This window comes from Zonotrichia leucophrys, chromosome 9 (genome assembly GCF_028769735.1).
Source record: "Zonotrichia leucophrys gambelii isolate GWCS_2022_RI chromosome 9, RI_Zleu_2.0, whole genome shotgun sequence".
In the NCBI taxonomy this organism is placed as follows: domain Eukaryota; kingdom Metazoa; phylum Chordata; class Aves; order Passeriformes; family Passerellidae; genus Zonotrichia; species Zonotrichia leucophrys.
The window spans coordinates 4060072-4075901 of record NC_088179.1 but is presented as its reverse complement, the minus strand read 5'-3'; the positions used below and the strand labels follow the sequence as shown (position 1 = coordinate 4075901).

Genomic DNA, 15830 nt, shown 5'->3' with positions numbered 1-15830 from the left:
AGTAGGGGAGGTTTCATAATTTCTTCCAGTGAGAGACAAGAAGCAGGAGAGGAGATTGTGCTGAGAATATTGGTAATATAGAGATCAGTTAACTTGTAAGATGAAGCAAGAGCTTTGAATTAACTAAATTTAGAATTTGAAACATTCTCTGTTCTGTGCTTGTGGAGTTAAGATTAGTGACATTCAGTCCCAAGGTGTTTGAAGAATAATTTCTTGTCTTATCCTGTTGTGTAATGGCAGAGAAAAAAATCTGCACACTCATATGTGCTGCATTGCTTTGTCACATCCCTTCTGTTCAGTAAGGCAGGTGAAGCATCTGCCTGGTGATTTATTCTCCATTTTCCCTACTGGTTCTATTCTGACAACTGTCTTCAGTTAGAAGACAACAGACAGTAGATTTGTGTTGGGTTTTTTCCCCCAGACCTGAATTGGAAGTGGTGTTTTAATGTATTGTTTCATATGTGGGTTGGGCATCCCTCTGTGTGGTAAAGGAACATAAATCAGAGGTGAAGCAGGAAAGGAAGCAATAACCTGATGTGTATCTGTCTATCTGCTAAAGCTCTGTGTTTGAGTAGGAGCTTCCAGTTTTTCTAACCCTTTGCCTGTTTAGATTCAAGCTGTTATAAAAACCAGTATTCCTATTTGTACGTGGATTTTCATAAAGCATGGCCCAAGTCATAGGCAGAGCCATCCACAGCTAAAACACACAACCTTTTTCAGAAAGGTCCACAGTATAATTTTACAGGGATCAGAATGACAGGCACAGGAAGAGCTCTCACTAGATCTGAAACAGTAACTGGTGGGATGTGACTGCAGGGTGGCAGAGGCAGTGTCACCAGCCAGCCTGAGCTTTGCCACTGCTGCTCAGCTAATCCAGATCATTCTCAAAGGACAGCTTCCCAAGTAGCTTCTATAAGAAACACTTAAAAATTGCTCCAGGGTTTTTCTATGTAGCTCATTCTGCTGTGTCCACAGCTGGCAGTGTGATACACACTCCTGTCTCCTCCTTTGCTGCAAGTTAAGCTGATTTTTTTTCTGTTGGCTTATTTTTCCTCTCTTTCCCAGTTTTGCCTGATAGGGTGGAAAAAAAAAATGACATTTCTTCTTATGATTTTGAAGGTTATTCCCTATTTTTTCATTAGTCTCACTTACCTAGACTGGGATGAGGAAGGAGGTTTCCTTCCCCTTGAACTGGAATTTGAGCATAATGTTGTTGGTTGCTGCACAGCTTAATGGCAACAATAATAACTTGATTTTGGTAGGTTAGGGGAGGTTATTCTTGGTCAAGTAGCTGTTCTTTTTCCATTTAACATCAGGCTACCTCTGAAGGCAGTATGGTCTGTTAGATGAGAGCTTTGTAACCTTGGGCTTTCCATAGCTGTTATCTGAGTGGGAGCCATCCCAGACAAGGCAAACTGTGCACTTTGCACCTTTTTAATGAAAATTGGGGTGTTTCACTGGCTACAGTATTTCAGGTGATACTGCCTGTTCCAAAGCATGTGATTCTTTTTGTATACAGAAGCTTGTTAAGCTGATACAAATACACTTAGGGTTGTGCTGCTGTGAAAATTTGGGTAATTCCTCCAATCAGATGGTCAGAGTAGTCAGCAGTGGCACTGGGACCAGTCCAGAGCATTCAAACTGAATGCAGGTGTGTGGTTGGAATCACAGGATCATTTAGGATGGAAAAGACTTCCAGATCATCAAATCCAACCCTTCCCCAGCTCTGCTGTGTTCAGCACTGACCATTCCCACATCCAAACATCTCAAACCCTTCCAGGGATGGTGGCTGATGCTGCTTCCCAATATCCAATCTGAACCCTCCATTATGAATGAATTAATGAATGGTTCTCTTACCATAACTGGGAGGGTTTTGTCAATTCCAGTGGTGGGTTTGTGTAGAGTATCATATTTATGTGGAAATGTTTCTCTTTGAAAAAAAAGTCACTCAACAATGGTTCAATTTGGTTTTGTATTCAAGAATTCTACAGAAGGAAATCCTCAGGCCTTTATTGTGCAGAGCCTGTAAAATAAAGCTCAGAGTGAAATAATGAGACTGGCAAGTGTTCCCATGGGTGTTTTGAACCCTTAGGGGAATGTTGTTACAGTCTTGACAAAGATATTCAGAGTAGGGGAGAATTCCCTATCCTTGGAAATGTTTAAGGCCGGGTTGGACAGGACTTGGAGCAACCTGGTCTAGTGGAAGCTTCCCTTCCATGACATGGGGTGGAATTGGATGGTGATTAAGGTTCCTTCCAACCTAAACCAAACTGTGATTCTGGGATTCTCTGCACCACTGAAGAAGTTGCAGCAGGGTTTTTAAAGCAGGCTGAAGAAAATGTGTTCACCCAGGAGGTAACAAGCCTGACTTGTCCAGGAGCATGGTGCTGGGAGAACTTCTGCAGCATGAGTCTGTGCAGAAATTAAGTAGGTGTTATTGTATTAAAATATGAAAACAGATAAAGAACAGACAGGAAAATAAACCCCAGCTGCAGGATTAAGTCTCTGTTCCTCTTCCTAATTACCCTACCTTTGAAAGCAGAATGCTATTGTGTAGCTTGTTGGGCTTTGCTCATGTTTTTTTATTTTTCTTATTGTTTTTTCTAGGCCTTTGGTCCAGAAGCCGTTCCTGCAGGGTGTGTGGTGTTGATTGTGGCCTGTGAGGGGGAGGGCGGGCCCTGGTCAGGAGGGCCTCTTGGGAAAGGGATTGCAGAGGACTCAGGACACCTGGAGGTGGTCTCTGGCTTCCAGGTGTTCATGCTGGACTGGTGATTAAGTCAAGAATCTAGGGCTTGTTTCAAGAGCTCTTTCCATTTTAGAAATTCCGAGCTTTAGAAGAACAATTTTGGGTTACTAGCTTATCCTGGATGTGGAATTAGACCTGATAAATTTGCATTTATATTTATATTTGTATTTATTTGCCCTTTAGCTTTAAAAGTAAGCAGATTTTTAGGGTATAAACAGTCTATTAAAATCTTGTGATTTGCATTCTCATCTGAAATGATAAGTCCTGAATGCCTAATGAGTTTAGTGATCTTTTTCCAGATCTTCCTTCTGTGCACTCATAGTGTGACTTCAGTGGGAGGAAATCACAAAGTCAGGCTGGAAAAAGATGTATCAATAAATGGGGAGAAAAATTTCCAACCAAAGCGAGGGGAAAAACTGAGTTGCTAAAGGATTTATGTGTTTAAGGTTTTAATTGCAACAAGGAGGAGTAATCAGGCTGTGATTAGTGTTCTGAGTTTTTCATAAAAAAGGTGTGTTCAAGCTGAAATACTTAATTTGTCCTTCATTTAGGTGATGATCTGTGGTGTTTCTACCTGCACAAACTGATATTTTCCCAGCAGTCTTGCAGAAGTACAGGAATGACTTGTGGCAGCTGCCATATAATACAGATAATTCTCTTAAATCCTGCTTCTAGACTTCACTTGTCTCTCACTACTGATTCTGTGTTGTTGAATCTTGCATCTGGTAGATCTCTCAAGCCTCAATGATACCTACTAATATTTTACAACTTCTTTCTGGCTATATTAGCACGTGAGTAGCTCAAGTACACGTAAGCACTCCTTGGTGCAGAGGGCTGACCTTGGCCACAGCTGCCTGGCCTGGGGGAGCTGCCTGTGCTGCTGAGGCACAAGGGAACCAGGGGTTGGAGCAAGGAGTTATGTCCAGCTAGAGGCACAAAAAAAAAATCAGGGAGAAACCTGAGAGAAAAGATAAACCACAAAAGGCTCATCTAGAGGAAGTCATAACAAGTTTAACTTCAGTGGAAAAACAGCGCTAGAAGAAGGGAAGGGATTGGTTCAGTAGCTGCAAGACACAAAGAAATGGTGACTCACAGGAAAAGTTTTGCCTTTGAGGGGATTGAATAGCACAGGCATATTTGTGACCTCCCTTAAATGATGTTGTTTAATTTAATTGCAAAATAAAATGGATTTACTTGTTGACGCAGAATGGAAGTAGTACCAGATTCTCTTACACCCCACAGCAGTGTCTGGAGCTGTTTTCCAGCAACAATTTTGCTGTTTTACTGACAATTTTTCAGTGATGAGAGAACCACTTGGGATAAGTTTGAGGATGGAAAAAATAGATTTATTTAGCATTGATGAAAGAAAAGAGATAGACCCATCCCCCCACCCGAATAAAAGACCCCAACAACAAAAAAAACCTCAAATATGGAAACAAAGCCAAACCAAGAAACAGAATTCTCTAAAGAACTTGTCAGTGTGATTCTGGTAAAAGTATCCACACATATATAACTTGTGTGTATGCCCCATCTTTTATCTGCAAGGGAAATACTTGTGAAGAAAAGTCTCTGGGAGTCATCATATCATGGTAATTGATAATTGTGTGCTCTGAATTCAGCAACATCCCAGCAAATAACTGGAATTTAGGGAGGAAAGACTTGGAAGCCTTTGTGTTATGACTATTGCAGTCCTGTTTGGAGGAGGCAGGACCCAGCCTTCTCTGTGTTATTGAATTGATAGCTGCTTGTTGAGGTCTCTCTCAAAGGAAGGTTACTGGTATCACATCTCCCACTAAATACCACGAGGCAGGTATGGCTGACTGTCACACAAAGGTAACCTCTGGTGTGTTTCTCATCAGGGATTGGATAACAGATAATCTCCTTACATCATTCAGATCTCAGGCTTGGTGCCAGCTATTGGCACACAGCATGGGCATCGCTCCCCTGCCCCTTTTCCCCACCCATGCTGGTTTTGGTTGCCTGGTATTTCAAAGGTTTTGCTGCAGGTTGCTGTAAAAATCTGCAGAGGCTTTTTCAGAGGAGCACTGACTGCCTTTATGGCCAGAGCTGGATTCAGGTGCTACCACCTGCTGTAGCATCACTTGCTTCTTCTCTTCTGCTTTTTTGTAGTCCTGTGTTTTTGTCTATCCCTGCATTTGTAGCACTGGGAATTGAACTGGATATTTCACAAAATAAACTGGATATTTGCCAAAGATGAGTAACAAATAAAGCCAAGGGCAGGCTGTGTGGCCAGAAAAGGGACCTCAGGCATGGGATGGGTACATGTGTTGAATTAGAAAAAAGGAAGAGGGGATGGAATTAGCATTTCCCCACTGGCAGGGACAGAGGCAAAGCCAGGGAAAGCCACTTTGGGGGAGCAGGCCAGGAGTGATTGCAATGGGCTTGTTACTGCTTGCCCCAGAAGCTGGGGGGCATTTTTGTGTCTCCAGTGGCCACTGGAGATGGTGTGGACTGCCTGACTTCCACATTTCTGAAAGAGAAGAGCAGGGTCCTGCTGTTTGTACAGCAGCCCCAGCAGTTTCCATTGCTCAGGAGAAAGTAAGTTTGCTGTTATCTCTGTGCCAGTGATAAAGTTGAATGTAAACCTGTGCTGGAGCAGTTGAAAGGAAAACTGGAAAAAAAAACCTCTCAGAGCAGGCAGGGTGAGAGTGGGAATGGGAATGTATTATTGTTGACCTGGTAGTGCATATGCCTTTGTTTCCCAAGTGAATACTTCAGCAGTTGGTGCAGTGTGCTGGGATTCAGGTGTTTGGTCTTACAAGGACCCTTGGAATGTGTGGAGAATAGCAAGTTGGAGGTATATGACTATTGCTTAAAAGTAGAGCTGGTTATGTAGCATTGAAAAAGCTTAAAAGTGATTTTTTAACTCTTGCTCTTATAAATAGTTTCATTAAAATCCTGAATAGATGGCTCTGTTGCTTGCAGCATAGCTGTGGGTAAAATGAGAGCAAGCAGTGAGTATTTGCAGAAGGTTAGAAGTTCTTGCAAATTTAGGAAACATTACTCCTCTATTTTATTTGAAAACTCATCTTGCTCAGGACACCAGTCCAAGTGGGTGGAGGACTGAGCAGCATGAGGTATCAAAACAAAAAAATTGTACCCAAAATGGTTCATGTCCTGTCCCAGTTCAGCCCAAAGATGAGCAGGGTAGAACTGGGAATGATTCAGTTATGAAAAGGGGTTTTAACTGTAAAATAATATTATTTGTAACAATTAGGGGGAATAGTTTTACTCTGAGTTCTCCCTATCTGTCTTTCTCTCCTTTCATAGCAGGCTTAGAGTGGCCTTGCAAATTTGGAAGGGAAGACTGTCTGGGTTTTTCACTGTCAGTTTAGATCACTGTGATGTAATTCTGTCTAACACATGAAGAGCCTTTTGCTTGGCCTAGTAGAGATTAGGAATTAGTGCTTGTCTGTGGATATGCTGAGCCCTGTTGCATGTGCTATGAATAGGACAAAGGGAAGGCAGTGCTTAAATAGTGAGGGGCTGAGCATTGCTTTGCCAAAGTGGAAGTCATTGCTTTTCCAGTTGGAATCAGATATTTACTTTAATGCTTTTTCAGAGGAATTGTTGCCAAACTGAAGGTGGGTTTTTTTCATTTTTAAATAGTTCTGTCCTGCTCCAAACACAGCACTAGCCTCCCTGCAAGTTTCAGGCTTTTATTCTTTCAAGTGTTTTGTTTGTCATAATAATTCTGACTTTTCTGGGTTGTAATTTCAAGCTGCTTATTTCATCTGAAAGATAGAAATAAAGAAAAATAAAATTTACAGAATTAGAGAGTCTCTTGAAGCCATGTGACTTGGGAAGCTGGAATTCAGAGCAAAACATACCAGAGCACATAGAAGTTTATAAAAATGGAGCTCTGGCATTCTCTTCTCTTCATTATCCAATAAACATTGTGAACTGAAGAATCTTTAAAATCTTTTAAGGAGTCTTGAACAACTTTGCTGAGGTTTTTTTTATATAATACCTCAAATCAAAGTAGCTAAGCAAGATTAAAAAGAACTGGAACCCAAACAGAGTGGACAAAACCAAATGCCTGTTTACATTTTTGCTTAAGTTGCAATTTTTCTGCTCCTGCCCTGAAAAGTGGCACTGGGGAGGTCTCATTTAGTTTGCCACTGTTCTTTTTTCTTTTCCTTGTTTTCTGTATATATTTATCCAATCAATATGAAAAGAAGTGGTTGTTGTTGTCTTTATAAACTGCTGTAAGCAAGTATTTAAATTCTGCCCTGCAAAATATTAGGTTCAGAGTACCTGGAGGAGGGTCTTAGTGGGTCTGGGGACAGGTTTGGGCTCAGGGACTTAGTTGACTTCATATTTTCTATGTATAGGACAGTTAATATAGTAAAAAGGTAAGTTATGGCTTGCAAATTCCTTGCCTTTTCAAGCTAGGTGATGTAGAGTGGATGAGAGCTGCGTGCAGCATTTCTTTAAAAAAAATTGCCACGTGTTCATTTTATAGTGCAGTGGCCAATGGAGAGAGATCAGGAGACACTGAAAGGTAAACAAAAGAACTTCAACCCAGTGGCCAAAGGAGAGCAAAGTAAAAGTTTCCATTTGAAGAACAGAAAAAAAAATAGTGCATGCTTTGTTCTGCAGTGTCTCCAAAATGCTCTTTTCTTGGGTAGCTGGGATATTAGCAGGCTTTGGGAAGCACCTCTCAGCTCACTGATTGTGGAAGATTTTTGTTCCTCTGCAGTGTAGAATGGCAAGCAGTGCTGCAGCACCACTCAGAAAGCACCTGGGAGTGATAAGCACACAGTGTGCTGGTAATTTAAACTAAAAAGCAAGTTCACATCAGCATAAAAAGCTAACATTGAAATTCCAACTGCAAGTAAGAAACCTTTTTTCACTGTAAGGACAGTCAGGTGTTGGAATGGGTTGCCCAGAAAGTTTGTGCAGCTAGGAAGGTTTTCAAGACCTGAGTGAGGAAAGCCCTGAATGCCCTGGTCTGACCCTGCTTTGAGCAGGCCCCAGAGTCTCTGACCTCCATGTGTTGCCAGATATTCTGAATTTCTATGATTTCTGTGCTGTTCCCACTTTCCAGGCAATATATTTTGAATCTTTGTTTTCTGAATCACTTTTTCCATTTTGAGTCAAACCAGTGTTTTGCTTTACTGTGAAACTGGAAGATACTGTGTTTTACTTTATCGCTCATGTTTATTCCTCATGAAAATGTTTATTGGCTCCCCAAGGCCAGCAGCCTGAAATTTGCTTCTACTCCTTAGCAACTTCTTGAAAGCCATGTTTATGTTAAATCAGATTTCTCTCACAGTGCAAGTGGAAGGGCAGACTCAGATTGGTCCTCTGTGGCTTCCTTCTGCTTTGCTTTTGAATTGATTTTATTAAAGTGTCCATTGATTTTTATTTTTTTTTCTTTCTCATCTCTGAAAAGGCATTTGTTTTGTCACAGCACCTGACATCCAAGGATCACAGCATTCTGAACAATTTGAAATGAAATAATGAGTCCACAGAGAAAATCAAGATGCTGTGTGTGTGTACAGCCAGGCCAACCAAGACCATTTGCTGGTCAATTCACCAAATCTGCAGCAAATCCAAGAGCAGAGCTTGAGTCTCTTTACTGTTGTTTTTTTTTTCCCCCATTAAATCTAATTTTTCTCATAGTGTCCCTGTGTAAAGCCAGCAGCTTTTCCTCCCTCTGCAGTCAGAAGCCTGGTGCTCCTTGTTCACTCTAGAACTCTGTCACACCAGTAAGTTGCTCCTGTTCTTCCTGCCTATTCTGCATGCCCCTTGTTACAGAGCACCCTGGCATAGCCCAGGAAGGGCAGTGTCTATATTCTTTGCTAGCTGATGGTTCCATAATTTTATTGTCAGTTTTAAAGACCCATATTTGCCTGAGAGGCCTGCTGAGGTTTGTCCTTTTTCTTCCATATCCAGTCTTCTGTTCCTGCAAGAACATTGCCCTCAATAAACAATGTAGGTTACCAGGAGAAAGGCAAGTGGTGTTGCACCCACCTGGGACCCTGTATTTTCTACCACAGATCCTGTGTGAGACAAACACAGTCACTCATCTTCCTTCCACCACCCTCTCTTCTTCACAGCATCACTAAGTGATTGGAGCTGGGATTAGTGTCTAGGCTTGGGTAGACTTTTCTCTTTCTACCTCTAATTCTCTAATTGGGTATTTACAGTGGGCCTCTGAAGATGGTGGAAGCTGCATTAAGTACAGCCAAGGGGCAGAATTTAGCCTACAGAATCATCTCTTCCCAGCATTGATGTGAATGGGGAAGATAGGTGTCTGATTTGCACATCCCTGAAACTTTTCTTCCTCATAGCAAATAAGTAAAAACTAATCTCGGAGACATAAGCAATGTGGACTCAGTTCAATCATTTCTTATGATGAAACTTTTTTTATTCTCTTAGCAGAACTATCCATATAGTTTGACTCCAAACTCCAGTTTAACAGAGCTTTTCTGTAGAAATGCCAATGTTCTGTTGGAAGATCCCCTGGCTTGCCACAGCGATAGCTGTGGAGCTCAGACACGTATCCTGCTTTGGCTGGGACCCTCAGTACTCCCTGCCACAAGTGCCCTGCATCCTGAATCCTCTTTTGCTTGCTTTTTCTAGTGTGATGCAAAGTATACCCCCAACCCTTTTCTCTTAACGCCACTGGCAAGGGATGTGCTGCAATGGATGTTTTCAGGGGGTAGCTCTTTTGTGGTGTTCTCTGACTTGAGGGTGTGGGATAAGCACCCAGAGTACAAAAAGGGTGCTTATTTGTACAGTTTTAGAAATCTGGAGTTATATTTAACAGGAAATAAAATCACAGCACACACTCTTTGGAACATACTTGGGTTGCTTTCCAAATAAGGCTTTTGGTTTCTGGCAGGAAAAATAGGGCTCTGTTATAACAACAGAAAATACGAATAGGCCAGAAGAAATGCTTTCAAAATCCCAGCTCAGCCGAGGGTGGCTGTGCCAGGAAAGACCAGCCTTTTTGCTCCAGTACTTTAAGGTGCACTTTCCTTTCCCTTCCCCAAGAGCTCTGGGCTGAAGTGATCATGGAAAGCTTCTTAACTCCTCAGCCTTGCCTTCACATGGGTGAACACATGTTCCAAAAAAACAAGCCCCAAACCAGTTCAGTGTTACTTTTATCTCTCTGTGTGTTTGATGTTTTTGCTGGTCCCATTTGTGTCCTCCCTCAGACTGGTGATATGAGCTGCCACTCTGATAAGCCGTGGAAACTACACACTGCCCAATCCTTTACCCTTTCTGCCACTTCTTGGTGCTCTCTTTGGGAGGGTTTTTTTCCTTTATTCTAACAAATAATGAAATTGGGGCCTATAATGCTGCCAAAATACAGGTTGCTTGAGGGGGAGTGGTAAGTTAGGTTTGTCAAGGGGTTGGGTACCTTCTTCTGTCTCCATTCTCCTCAGCTACCAAAAATTCCTGCACCTGGCTTGTAGGGGAGCCATTTTATACACATCTCCATGACAAGTGTATTTTTCATTTATTTTTTAATGTGAGATTGCATTTTTGGGCAAGTTAGTAGACAGAACAGACCTGAAGTAATCCCTGCAAACCCCTCTCTACCCACACTCCATGGCCTCATTGAAGAAAAGGTATGGGATGGAACATGGATGGTTGATGTGCTGGTGGGAGCAGGAGGTTGAAATGAGCCTTCTGGCACCGTCTAAATGTGTTTTTGCCCATGCACAGTATATTGCACTGAATGTGGGAGGAAAGGTGAGATTTTCCCCTCATACACACACCTCTTTCCTTGTGGAAGATCTTCCTCTAAGGAGAACAGCCTGTGACACGTTTCCTTCAGCAGAAATCATTATTTGAGGGTGGCACACAGGTGCTCCAGGCCTTCCAGTAGCTTCTGGGACTGGCAGACTTCCCTCCCACCACTTGCAACTGCAAGTAAAGGAAGAGCAACAGGCAGAGGAGGATTGTCTCTTCAGCAGACCTGCAGAGGAAGCTGTGATAGAAGCAAGAAATCCATAATGACCTGGCAACCCATGGCTGCAGCAGCACTGTGTAGAGAGAGCAGGAGAGAGCCATGCTGGTGTCCCAGAGGCACAAGGTGGAATGTCCCCACAGAGGGCCTCTGCTGAACCAGATAATGAGGTGGAGGTGAGGGAGAACAGTGTTGGTGCTTTGGTAGGCTGGAGGTTGTGATGCTTCTCTGGTTCCCTGGCTCAGGGGATTGTGGTACTTGCTCATGTTAGAGTTAATTGGAAGTTAGTGTTGAGAGGAGCTTTGCACTGGGGAGATCAACATGAGGGAGCAAAAGCACCTGAAGAGCATCCTGCATCTTAAGCAGGGTTCTGAGTCCCAAATTACAGCACCCTGCACTGCAGCTGCTGCCCAGAGTCTGGAGGTGCTGAGGTTTGCCCAGGTCCTGGAGCTCTGCCTTTACATAAACCCCCAAGAGCCTTGGCAGGCACCAGCCTGCTTGGGGGCTTAGGGGCACTGGTGGCATCCACAGCCCGGTGCTTTGTGCCAGAGCAGCCAGAGCCAGCTCCTGCAGCAGCCATGACGTGGCAGCAGTGATATCTGCCTTTCTGTGGAGATCCCCGTGCCTGGAGTGGGATTCCTGCATCCTCCCAGAGAGAACAGGCTTTGAGGGGAGATCACAGAGGTGCCTGGCCATGGTGTCAGTTCAGTCCTGATGACTGTTCACTGTTCAGCAGACTTCCCCATTTCACCCACAAGTGTATCTTTATTTATAGCTATAAATTGTTTGTGTCAAAAAATTCAAGTGTTTTGATGATGTTCTCCCAGCCATAGGATAAAAAGAGGAGAAATGGAGAAATCTACTCTTGTTTACTAATAAGTAATAATTTTACTAAAGGCTAAATACCATCCATGTTTCCATAAATACAGTGCATGAAATCTCTAAAATTTACTGCGTGTACTCAAAAGCAGTTAACCCAAAGACCTCAGATTTTTGTGGTCAGAGCTCCACAGAGCAGCTTTCATTTTGTTTGCTAGGATCTGGGAGTGCTCTTTCTCAAGGTGGGAATGAGAAAACCAGTCACTAAGTGTAAGTTATAAATTATTAGAAAGATTAATGCCATGTAGGAAAATGAGCTAATGCAAAAATCAGTTCAAATTGGATGCATTTTTACAGTGATGGGAATGGGACAGGGTTTTTTCCTTGGTTCCCTGAGGGTGCAGAGCTAATAATTAAAAACATCTATATTGCACAAAGTAATAAACATCCTCTGTGCAGGAAAGGAGGGTATTGTGCTTGCTGGCTTGCCTTTCCCCTCCTTCACTCTTCCCAAAAATTGGAATAAGAAGAGGGGTGCGGGTTTGGGGTTTTTTTTATTTATTATTTTATTTTTCCGGGGGATTGTGTTGTGGTTTTGGGGGTTTTCTATGGTTTTGTTGTTTTTTGGCTTTTTTTTTTTTTGTACTCTTGCTCTTACCTTGCCCCTCCTGCCTGCCTGCAGCCTCCCTTCGGGCAGCTGCTGCTCTGACAGGGTGTGCAGGAGGAGGTGGATCAAGGGGCCTCTCGGGGCTGGGGCCTCGCTGTCCCTCTGCACTCGCGGGACCTGGCAGGAGCCCCAGCTGTTCTCTTCTCTAAGCCGCGGTTTTCAGGCTGATCGGAGCCCTCATGAGCCACTGCTCACTAACCCTGCGTGATACCGGGCTTGCCCGGAGTGGGTAATCCTGAGCTCCGGGGCTGGGTAAGGGCCTGCGGGCGGCTCGGTGCTGCCGCTGGGCTGCGGTCGGGAGGCGCGTTCCGCGGTGAATCCGCACGGAAGGTGCACAGGGCTTGTACCGCGGATATCGGCGCGGTTCCGGGGCGCAGAGCGGGCGGTAGCCAGCCGCGATCCGCTTCCCTGGCCGTGCGGGAGCGGGGCCGCCAGCAGAGCCGCAGGCTCCGGGGCCGCTCGGCCGCAGCGGGGCGTCCCCGGCGGCGCAGGGCACGCGTGGCGGGCCGGCCCCGCCGGGAAGGGGCATGTCCCGCTGACGTGCGGCCCGGGGATTGGCAGCGGCCCGGCCTATATAGGCGGCGGGGCGGGCGCCGCGCCGTTCTCCCAGGAGCGCTCCGTTTCTCCAGAAGGGCGGGCGAGCGGGCACCGGCCGGAGTGAGTCACGGGGGACGGGGGGCGGCCCCTCCGCCGCGGCCGCGGCGCCGACGTGGAGGCTGGCGGGGAGGCCCGGCCCGGCCTGAGGCGGCCTTGCATCCTCCCCGGGGCACCGACGTGTCGGCGCTGCCTGCAAAGTGCGCGCTAACTTCGCGCCGGCCGAGCCGGGCAGGGCAAAGTCCGGCGAGGGAGGGCATCCGGCGGCGGGAGGTGGGGAAAAGTCTGGCCCCGCGGCGCGGCCTCGGCCGCCGGTGGCATGGCTGTGCCGGCCGGCAGCAGCTGCCGCGGATGGCCGGCAGTGGGGCCGCGCCGATGGGGAGGCCGGGCCCCGCGGCTGCCTGGGGAGGGGGCGGCCGGGCCGGGCCGAGGCACGGTGTGGACCCCGTCGTTGGTGGGAGAGGGTTAGTGGCGCAGACGGAGGCGGCTCCATGCCGTTCCCGGCCGTCTTGGGGTTTGATTCCGATAGGAGCCAAAGCGGCCGTAGGCGAGCGCTCGTCCGGTGTTGGTCAGCCCGCGGAGCGCCGGCGGCGGGCAGCCCAGCCTGCCGCGGGCCGAGCGCTCCTCTCCTGCCGTGGCTATAGAAGGACGAGCGCCCTGGCCACCGTCGGCGGGGGGAGGTGCCAGCGCCGGGCCCGGAGCCGGCCGTGCCCGCCGCGCTGCCCGCCACCGGCACCGTTCCGGCGGCCGTGGAGCCGCGTTCGGGGCTGTCACTGGGCCCCGCGGGAGCTCCTGCCCCCCGCTCGCCTGATGCGGCCGCCCCCGGCCTGCAACCCTCAGGGCCGCGGCGGGCTGGGGCTGCCGGCACTGGGGCTGGGGCTGCAGCTGCCCCGTGGCACCGGCCGCGCCCCGACCCCGTTCCCGCACGGTCCCGGTGCCCTGGGCGCGCCCCCGCCGCCCCCTCCCGCTCGGCCCCGCGGGGGGCGCGGTGACAGCGGGGCCCGCCGGGCCCTTTAAGGGCGCCGCCCCGCCCCGCCGCCCCGCCCCCGGTGCCGCCAGTGCTGAGGTGGCGCTGGCGGCGCCGCCCGCCCGGCCGGGCCCGCGGGGCCTGGCGGCTCCCCCGCCCCTCGGCCGGGCACGGCGGGGCCGAGCGGACCGGCGGCCCCGTGCCGCTGCCCCGGGGGTCACGGCGGCGGTGCGGGCCTGGGTAGGCTCCGGGCACCAACTGCCCCGGCGATGCCCCTGTCCCAGCCCCGTGAGAGGCGCCGTCTCGGGCTGCCCCACCGGGCCGGCCAGCAGGACGCGGCCGGGTGCACGTCCTCGGTGGCGGGGCCGCCACAGGGCTCCTCCTGTCCGGGGCCAGACGCGGCGGCGGGGCCGGCGCTGGTGGAAGAGTAAACATGGGGGATGGGTCAGGGCTGCCCGCGGCCAGGGCTGCGGTCGGGTTGCACTTTGTGATGCATTAAGTCGGGAATCGCTACGAAGGGAGACTGCGTTCTGCCACACAGCAGCTGTCTGTCAGCGTGATCCCCTCCAAACCAGGGGACCTGGGCCTTCAGTCGCTGAGGGAGCCCGTCGGTTTTCAGAAAAGAAGTATTTTCATGTGTCCACTCATCAACCAAGAGGTTGCCTTGTCCTGGGTGAACGTTTGACAGAGCACAGTGCCTACCAGCCCAGACCTGCTGCTGTGTGTGTTCTCACTGCATGGCATTAACAAAGTAATAATGTTTGTATAAATATACTTTTAAATAACATGTAACTGACATTTCCGTCCACAAGAGCTGCCTGTATTGGCAGTGTAACTCATGACTTTGCCTTTGTTTCTCTTCATACAAATGTTTCCCGTGTGATTAGGTCTGGCCATTGCTGGAGGTTATTTTTAGGATGTTTCTCTTTATTTGAGAATTCGTTCTCTTTATTGAAATGTGCTCTAGACTTCTGTAACTTTATTTGGTGCACAAGGCCAGCGCTACAGGCAGTGTATCAAGCAGGCAGTTTGAAACCTGTTGACCCAGTCAGCTCCATGCTGGCATGACGTAGCTGTAACCTTAGTTTCAAAACCTAAGTGGGAAGCCAAGGAGGTGTAAGATCCAAATGCAGTGCTTGAACTGCTGGTTTTGATGTTGCATTTAAAATACCATTCTAATGGTTGCCTCTGATTTTGGCCAGAGATGAATCCCTGAGGCCTGCAATATACCAGATGCTTGGAATTGCTGGAGATGAGGAGTATTTGTTCTTAGCTTCTTGTATGGGTGACGAAGCAGAAATTCATATGGATAAATGCTGCCCTTTGATTCTGCATTCAATGTCTGGCTGCTCTCTGAGGTGGAGGCTGAAGGAGGATCTGTGCAGCTGCTGTGTACACAGTGAAACCAGCAGCTGTGCCTTGAGGTTGTGTCTTTCAAGTAGGTGCTATATTGGGTGTTGTTCACTGACTTCTTATCCTTACCCTCCTCCTCTAAGGAGAAAAATACATGCAAGATCAGCCAGGTGGTGTTTTCTGGAGAAATGAGAGTTATAAGCACATCTGTGCCTTTAGCAAGGCTGTGGCCAGACCTTGACAGCTGTTTGTGATGTCTAGCATGCCTCTCCCTCCTGCCTTCATTTGGAGCTTGCCACAAGGTGGTGGCACCCTCGTTAGTGACCCAAGGGGCTGCAGGAGCTGCCACAGAGTCTGCAAGCCTTGGGGAGATAGTCTGGAACAGGTGCCATGGCTGTAACTTGCTTTCCTTGGATCTGCAGCAGCCTGAGCAGCACAGGCATGCACCATGGACACATAACCATGTCTTGCACTGGGGTGTAACCCTGGACTGCAAGGAGATTTCTGCAAGATCAGGTTGCTAGCCACCCTTTCTGTGCAGAGATCTGCATTGCTGCAGCAGCTGTACTTCAGCAGCATGACTGGCTGTCCCAGTACCTGCTGCCTCATTCCTGGATTAATTGCAGCATTAGCTCTATTGCTCTGACAGCACAGTTTGTGCTGCCTTCTGCCTGTTCAAGGTGTGTTGAAGTAGGGGAAAACAATGGCCTTGGCTGAGGTGCAGATCAGGCCTGGA

At 47.7% G+C, this 15830-nt stretch overlaps 2 protein-coding genes across 3 annotated transcripts in view; one reads left to right on the top strand and one right to left on the bottom strand.

The window, feature by feature from the left end:
• The window catches only part of HDLBP (high density lipoprotein binding protein), a 37310-nt gene that overhangs the window by 880 nt on the left and 20600 nt on the right, over window positions 1–15830 (top strand). Inside the window, exon 1 of one of the 2 annotated variants that reach the window (XM_064721153.1) lies at window positions 12762–12837. The exons of the other annotated variant lie outside the window; for it this stretch is intronic. The gene's annotated coding sequence lies outside the window, so the exon portion shown is untranslated. Of the gene's footprint in view, window positions 1–12761; window positions 12838–15830 lie in introns of those variants that run through there. 2 annotated transcript variants of the gene reach the window in all.
• On the bottom strand, window positions 12326–14176 carry LOC135451824 (collagen alpha-1(I) chain-like). The gene has a single exon (XM_064721369.1). The coding sequence runs from the start codon at window positions 14174–14176 to the stop codon at window positions 12326–12328; it is 1851 nt and encodes a 616-aa protein (XP_064577439.1).